Source organism: Cornus florida, unplaced genomic scaffold (genome assembly GCF_030987335.1).
Source record: "Cornus florida cultivar Cherokee Brave unplaced genomic scaffold, ASM3098733v1 CherokeeBrave_3.0.0_Hap2_Chr06, whole genome shotgun sequence".
Lineage (NCBI taxonomy): Eukaryota > Viridiplantae > Streptophyta > Magnoliopsida > Cornales > Cornaceae > Cornus > Cornus florida.
Window position 1 is genome coordinate 79,802,424 of NW_026775576.1, and position 8,436 is coordinate 79,810,859.

The following is an 8,436-nucleotide window of genomic DNA, read 5'->3' on the forward strand; positions in this document are numbered from 1 at the left end:
TATTTTGTAATCTTTGACTTCAAATATTTATCTAGATTATGTTATAAAAAAAAATTTTGCTTATGAAATTGTGTTGTTAAATTTATGTTCAATACTAGCCCCCCCATTGACAATTCCTGGATCCGCCCTTGGTAATATTTTTTTCATACTTCTTCAATCTTCTTGAATATTCTGTTCAACATTTTTGAGCTATGTACCAATTGACTAATAATATATTTATTGTTACAAATGTTTTCACTATGAAAATTCTTATAATATATATATATATATATATATATATATATATATATATATATATTATATATATATATATATAGATATGTTTTTTCTTTTGTTTAATAAAAAATGATAGAAGAGACGAATTTTTAGGTTTTTCAAAATTGTGAAAAAAATTCTCTAGATTGACTCCAATTGGATTATGAGGTTTGATATTGTGAATGGAGCTCGCTGTTAAACATCCGACTCGGTACCATTTTAAAAAAAATGTATGCAGGTCCGCTGTAATGTGCAGGCTGATCCATTCATTTAAAGCAAAATTTGTGCTTAATAAAATACAGTACAATAGATATTTGATTTATTAGCAATCCTTTTGTAGAGCATTCGTAGAGTATTGTTTGATCTATCAGCAATTCTTTTATAGAGATCAAGAGTAAACATGAGGTCGAGAGCTGTTGGATGGGAGAGTTACAAAGTTTTTGGTGGAACGATAGAGTGTAAGCTTGAGTCAAAGTGAACTATACTTTGCTTCAAACATAGTGGATCGTTTCGCTCGAGACAATGGAATCTCTGAGATTTTTCTCATAATGATTTAAAAATCTTGCTGTCATCTCTCAAAATTTATTTACTTTAATTGCACTTTATTTTTGCTTTATGGGTTGATTAATTTATTTTTATTTTGATAAATTTAATTTAAGCAAAAATAATATAAAAGGGCAAGTTGAAACTAATACCTATTAAAATAGGGAATATAAGAGCTATACTACAATTAGGTCAACCACCTAACATAAATAACCAAATCTCTATTAAGCACAGGATAAGATTCTTTTGAATTTATCTATATTCATGAATATCTAGATTCTTTTTAGTTCAATATTGACTAATAAGAAGGGCTTATGGCTCTTATACCATGGCTCCTTTGTGTGTGTGTTGTTTAACTGTTTTAGAGGTCTATTGAACTTAATAAAAAAGCTAAGCTTTTGAGATCAAAACACCTTAAAATTTTGATTTAAAAACACCAATGAGTGAACTCTTTTCTTTATTCAATAATCTATAAGATTCCATATATCTGTTCTTATTTTACCTTTCAACATTGTTATATATATTATAACCATAAAATTACATTCTTAATAATAGATAAACTAACATTCCAGGCTTACACAGGAATTGAAAATTCCATCCAATGCTTCCTACCTTCTGGTCTTAATATCTTATTCACCAGCTGAAGGATGATAAGCAATAGGAATCACACACAAATCTCTTTTCTTGTTAACTGTTGCACCAAAAACCTCATCCATATCAAGATCTTCTAGCTTCTGTCCCTCGAGAAGTTTCCAGTCAAAGTGATATAATAAATTCGCAAGTGCAAGCTCAACTTTAGCAATCCTGAATGATATGCTAGGACATATTCTCCTTCTAGCACCAAATGTTAGATATTGAAAATGATTTCCCTTGTAATCAATTGAACTATAAATGAACCTCTCTTGAAGAAAGCGCTCGGGATCACTCCAGTTTTCAGGATTGATACTAATAGCCCGTACATTAACTATTACTTGAGTTTTTGCAGGTATCTCATATCCATCAATTTCACATCTCTCTTTACTCTCTCTTAGAACTAATAAAGGGATAGAAGGGTATACTCTTAGAGTTTATTTGATAACTAACTTAAGTAACTCAATTCAAGTATGTCTTCTTGATTAACAATATTTCCTTTTTTTACATAAAACTTGTCTCACCTTAGTGCCTTTTTCATAACCCTTGGGTTTTTCAGCAATTCTGACATTGTCCATACTAAAGTTGTAGATGATGTGTCAATCCCGTCAATGAACATGTCCTGGAAGAGCATTGAAATCGAGTTAAAAATAATTTGTGGAAGTTAATTCATTGATATTGATAGAAGCAGAAAGTAAATGTACTGACCAAAATAGTGCACTTGATGTCTGTCATACTTAAGGGGATCTCAAGATTACCCTCCTCCTGAAGTCTTAGAAGAACATCTACCAGATCTTCATGACTAGCTTCACCGTCACTGGTATGTGTTGATGCCTTCCGAGCTTTATATTCATCAATGATGTTGGTCAACACCTTTATCAAGATTTTGATGCATTTTCTTGAGTCTAGGTAGGTGGCGGGCTACGTCGTCCTCCTACCACAAGCTTAGAAAGTGTGCGCATTAAGGCGAGGGCCAAGTTTTACATTTATAGAAGCCACTACTACCTTCACTAAAAATATAGTTAGGGCGAGTAGGGATCGTCCCAAGGGATTGGAGTCGAATTTGGTTGTGGAATCGCTATTAGGGTTAGTAGGTCGAGAGATCAAACAAGTGGTTGGTTGGTTGATTAAACTAGAGAGCAAATAAAGCTAAATAATTGAATACAATAAGGAGTAAGTAAGAGAGAGAGAGATCTTGGGGTTTAGAGGTCACCATCGAACAATACTTTTCTACACCCTTAACAAGTGACTAATGAGGGAAATGTGTGTTGCAATATTGATGTGTGTGTGTGTTAGGTTGATTCAATTAGCAAGGGTAACCAATTAAGCATACATTGTCTAATCAACATGTGAAAGACACAATATATCTATCAATTAAGTATATAATGTCTAAATAGCATGTGAAAAGCACAATATATCTAGCAAGTCATTAATCCTTTCATTAAGTTCACAAGCCAAATACACCACAAGGTTAGAGACATATGCTACTTGCATTCAAAAGTATGGAACATCAAACAACAAGCATGGATTGTCCTCCCATCTAATAACTATACTACCACTACACTACAATTAAGTTAATCACATGAAATTAAACTAATTAAGCTAAGGGAGAGGCATAATCCATCAAGAAATGAGCATGAACCATCTAGAAAATTACAGGAGCATTCCTTTAAGCACAATGTTTTGGCAATCTCTATATCTATAGCATCAAGAAATAGAGACAAACACATGAACATCTATTCTAGCATACATAGACATATGGATAGAATGAAATGATCAATTGGAAGCATTAAACCACATAAATCATTGAATAAACAAGATCTATATAAATTAAAGTGCCAAAACATGTATTACAACACTAATCCCTCAATAATACACAAAATTAAGATGTAGAAAGCATGCTTGGGGCTAACTCTAGCCCCAAGAGGATATCTAGCCACTCATGGTAGTGCTTCTCCAATTGGTTGATGAAGAGTCTCTAATGGTGTCTCTAGCCTCCTCCTCCTCTAAGCTTGCTCTCTAAAAGTTCTTACAAGGTATGAGATGATATGATGTGATATGGTATGGTATAAGGTCCTCCCTTGTAAAAAGCAATCCTTAGCCTTATATAGGTAGGTCAAATGACACACAAAATGAGCTGGGGTCGTGTACCAAATATTCCCCAATGATTGGATAAAGGATAACTTTTAACGAGCTGGAAATTTAACTTTTTTGCACTGGAGGAAGTTCGATCGATCGAACCTTGGACTTAGATAGATCGAACATGGCTGAGATCTATCAAACTTAGGCTGGATCAATCTTCAATGGCGCCGCTTTTTGGATAAAGACAAATCTGAGATATTTTGAAGATATTTTTGGGAAAAGGACAAAAGTGGTTGGTAGGGTGGTATAACTAGATAAGATCAATCATTTAGATAAGAACAAGGTAGTTCGATCGATCGAAGAATGATGTTAGATCGATCGAACTTTTGAGATCTCGAAAAATGTCATCATGGCTCTGATCCATCTTGAAGTGCTAAGATCGATCATGTTGGATCAATCGAACTTTGATCTGAGATCGATCGAAGATGTTGATTTCCACATTTTTCTTCCTTTTGCTTCCACTTGGCTCATTTCTTTGATTCATCCCAGAATTGCTTCATTTCTGCTCTTATTTGACTGAGTTAGCTTATTTTCGGGATAAGTGCCTGAAAATGGAAATAATACAAAATTAATCTAAAACGGTAAAGTAAGATAGATAAAGGTACTAGAATGCCTAAGCTTAATGGGTTTAAATACGCACTTTTCAGTGCTCATCACACCCCCAAACTTAAATATTGCTAATCCGTAGCAATGAACTAGAAAGTAAAGGAATGAAATGAACAACTATACAACTATGAACTAGAAAACAATAAATGGATAATGCCACTTTCGTAGAGAACACGATTGCACTTAGCATATGCAACAAGCCTTTTAAACCCCTAGGTTACCCCTAGTGGACGAGTGAAGTCTCGTGAGGGTTTCCAGAAATGATACCCACAAACATTAAGCTCATTCTCACAAAAGAGACACCAATATTGCAAACAAGCATTGGGAGAAAACTACCTCAAGTATGCAAATTTTCAACCATTTCCAAGCAATCTCCCAAAATCTCAACATCAAGCAAGTAAGTATGGTCCTCCACACATCAAGAAAATGATCATGCAAATCAAAACAACTCTAGAATCCTTTTTGAGTGGACCGGCATCAAATATTTTGCTATCTTAGGAAACTAAAGAATTAATCATATCCTTACCCTCAAACTAGCGCACAAATCTAGTACCGATCATCAAGACAAAAAGTGGACCTTTTATTAAAGCTTTTTTGTTCTAGGTGCGCTTATTCGTTTCACTCATTTTTATTTTTATTTTTTATAGGATCAAAGATGGAAGTATAGTGCAATGTGTTAATCTATTAAGCTTTCTAGCGATTCATGAGGTCCAGCATTAGGTTAATGACTCCCAAACCAGACGGCTTTAGGGCATTAGGCGTTCAAACACTCCTACGGACTTACAAGCTCAAATTAACTAGGCTACAAATCAAAACAACCTCCATCAATCATTTCTCACTTCTTACCTTTTGGGAGAAGTCCTCACTTTTTTATTGCTTTTGCAACTTTTTTTTTTTTTTTTTTAATACATTTATTAACCTAGAGTTTGGACCCTCCACCTTTCGGAGCGAGAAGTTCAGTGCTTGATTAGGCTAGAATCCCGGCTACTTAGTGAAAGTGGGTTGTTATCCACCTTTATCAAGAATGAAAGCTTTCAATGCACTACTAGCCCAATTGGGATATAACCAATTCAATAATCAACAAAGCATGTACCCCACAAATGAATGCTAGTGTGCACCTATGCTAGTGTAGAATTCTAGAGTGAATCTCAAAACAATCACAAAATCAAGATGATGTGGACCACAAATGCAAGCAAGATATCAATCTTTCAAAAAATTTACTCCTAAATGGCTTCCACATGGCATACAAGGAGTATTGGACTCTCAAGTCAAGCAATTTTTAAATTTTAAGCAATATAGTCCTCAAAAGATCAAAATCATAGCTAGATATGGACCAATCATAGAAAATCTCTCAAATACACAAGTCATGCTCAAATTTTGAATTTAAAAGCAAACACTGTAACTTACACCGTTACCCCCAAACTTAAACGGCACAATGTCCTCAATGTGCAAAGAAAACAAAAGGAAAGAGTATACTGGTGAAATTAAGGCAAAGAATGGCTGGGACTGAAGTATCCAGAGTGGGTAGCATGGCCCCCCCAAACTTGGGATTAACTGTGGTCTTGAAATTTGGCACTCAGATAAACTCATCAGATAACAAAAAGGGATAATCAGTGCACAGTGGACATGTAAGTGTAAATGAAATAAAACAGTGAGAGAGGTATAAGGGTGGTCCTGAAAATCGGGTAGCACTCTCTCACTGAAGTCGCTGTGATATACCTGATGGAGTCAAGCATACAGATATAAGAATATAACACATGACATCCATAACAAAAGCATATATAAATAAAATAGAGTACTGGATACATCAAAAGATCAAAGCCGATAGACCGGCTGCAAATATAATAATGTAGTAGACTAGCAACATAGATATAGAGCATAAAAAGATAGAGAGACAGGGAGTCTCAGGCAGAGGATGCAGGACTAGCAGGCCGATCTCTTTGGATTTCCCTGGATAAGTCAGCAAGTGCGCCATGATCTCTGCACAGAAGGAAGCAATGTCAGCTCTAATGGCGAGCAGGGTCTCCTCCAAAACTTGCATTTATGCTTTAAGGCTAGCTATTTGATTAAGAGCCTCAGATGCAGGTGGAGCAGAAGAATGGCCAGTCTGAGCTTGGGAGGACTCTGCAGGCTCCTGTGTCCAAACATACTTTTGTTTAGTCATGTCCTACAAAAAGGAAGGTGAAACTTGCAATGGGAGTTAGTGCTAAAATAAAGAATTGAAAGCACAACATAGAGACATGCATGTCAAATAAGATAGATAAAATAGGTAGATAACATGAATTTATGCAAGTGACAGGATATGAAGCATGCTAAACAATGTAAGTATGAAATGCATCCAATGTGGAATATCACAAGCATTGGGCATAATACATGATGAATGAAGTGTGTATGAAATCTGTGAAATTCGATCGATCACAAAAAAATGTGAGATTGATCTCAAAACTTCGATCGATCTGAGAAATTTAAAAAACTGAGTTCAATCGATCTCTCAAGATCGATCTGAGATAGAAGTTTGATCGATCGAACTGTACGAAGATGAAAACTGAAAGGTCACAGATCTATGACGTGGATGGCACGGGGCCTTCACGACATGGTCGTGGGCTCATCAACACAACAAATCATCAATTCTACTCACATAGCATGGCCCATACTCCTACAAATCGAATCAAAACTCACAAATATATACACAACATATATACACATATATAAACATAATGTTTCAAGCTTCATCAATGGTGGATTTCATCATCAATATATCATGGATTCAATATTTAAAACATGTATTTAACAATTTGAAGCTTGAAATCAAAGATAGGGTTCGGATCTTACCCAAAATCGAGGAGAGAAGATGAGATGCGAAGAGGGTGATGGAAACTCAGATCCGAAAGGAGAGAGAAGAGAGAGAGAGAATCGAAGCTCATAGGATCTTGCCGGAGATGATGATGAAGATGGGGCATAGTGGCGATGGGAGTGAAGGATTGAGGGTTTGGAAAAGGGTTGGATCGATCTAATGAATCGATCGTTAGACCCTCAGGGTCTATTTTTAAAAATATTTCCCGATTAGTTCGATCGATCGAAATGAGATTTTCGATTGATCGAACTTTGATGGTCTCTCTTCAAAGTGTTTTTGGAATTTTTTGAAATTTTTGAAAAATTAAAACTAAAATTAAAAATTAAAAATTAAAATTGAAAAATAGAAAATAGTTTTGGATTTGGGTGAAAAATAAAATCTTTTTGGAATTTTTAATTTTTTTTTTTATAAAAAAAATGGAAGAAAATAAAATAAATATTTTTGGATTTTTGAAAATTAAAAAGTCAAATAAAGTCAAACAAAAGTCAAAAAAAAAAGAATTGAAGAACTGAGATCGATCTGAACAAAATGTTCGATCGATCAGACAGAGAGCAAAAATATGCAGGTTTTTGGTTCAAAAATTTGGCTAAGTGTTTGAACATACAGATCGATCGAACTTTGAAGTTGGATCGATCGAAAAACTTCAGATCGATCTTGAAATGTTTTCGATCGATGAGACAGAGAGCTGAAATATGCAGGTTGATGCAGGCTCAAAATTTTCTAAGTGTTGGAGCACAAGATCGATCGAAGGTCTTCTGATCGATCTGAGAATAGGTTTGAACGATGGGACAGAGAGGTGATTTGGATGTAGGTGGATGCAGATCAAAATTATTTTTCTAAATGTTGGATGCAGGTGGAAGTTTAATCGATCGAACTCTCATTTGAGATCGATCGAACTTATACAAAATGCTCAATCACAACACAAAATTCATGCAATCCTAATCACAGTTCCTAGCAATGCATATGAAACAAAAATAAGTATCTAGACTTCGCAAGAAATGAAATTTAAGATAGAAATGAGGGAGGAATAGGGTTTTGACACCCTACGAAATGTTTTGCTAGTCTTTAACGTCTCTCGCAAGACGTTGGGCTCTTTTAGCCCGGATCAAAGATCTTGTTATGCATCCCCTCCTTGTTGGGGTGATAGATGCTTTGAACTCCACCCAACAAATGGTTATTTGAAGAACTTGTTGGATTAAGTTCAAAAGAAGCTTTTGGTCCCTTGTTAATGCAATTTTTTATGTTTTCATACACCGGGTCAACTAGATGTGCAGGTTCCAAATGTCTTTGAAAGACTTGACCCTCTATGTAAGGTTTCAACCTCTGTCCATTAACCTTAAAAATGTTTCCCTTCTTCAAATTTCTAATTTCAACCGCCCCATGAGGTGCAACAGAGATGATTTCAT

The 8,436-nt window shown here is 35.1% G+C and overlaps 1 protein-coding gene across 1 annotated transcript; it reads right to left on the minus strand.

Moving 5' to 3' along the window:
- Positions 1 to 1,427: 1,427 nt before the first annotated feature.
- Positions 1,428 to 6,217, minus strand: LOC132314416 (desmethyl-deoxy-podophyllotoxin synthase-like). Its single transcript, XM_059813285.1, has 4 exons — positions 6,073 to 6,217; positions 2,137 to 2,270; positions 1,953 to 2,050; positions 1,428 to 1,857 (listed from the first exon to the last, which is right to left on the minus strand). Exons 1-4 carry the CDS (start codon positions 6,215 to 6,217, stop codon positions 1,428 to 1,430), a joined length of 807 nt encoding a protein of 268 aa, XP_059669268.1.
- Between the last annotated feature and the right edge of the window lie 2,219 nt (positions 6,218 to 8,436).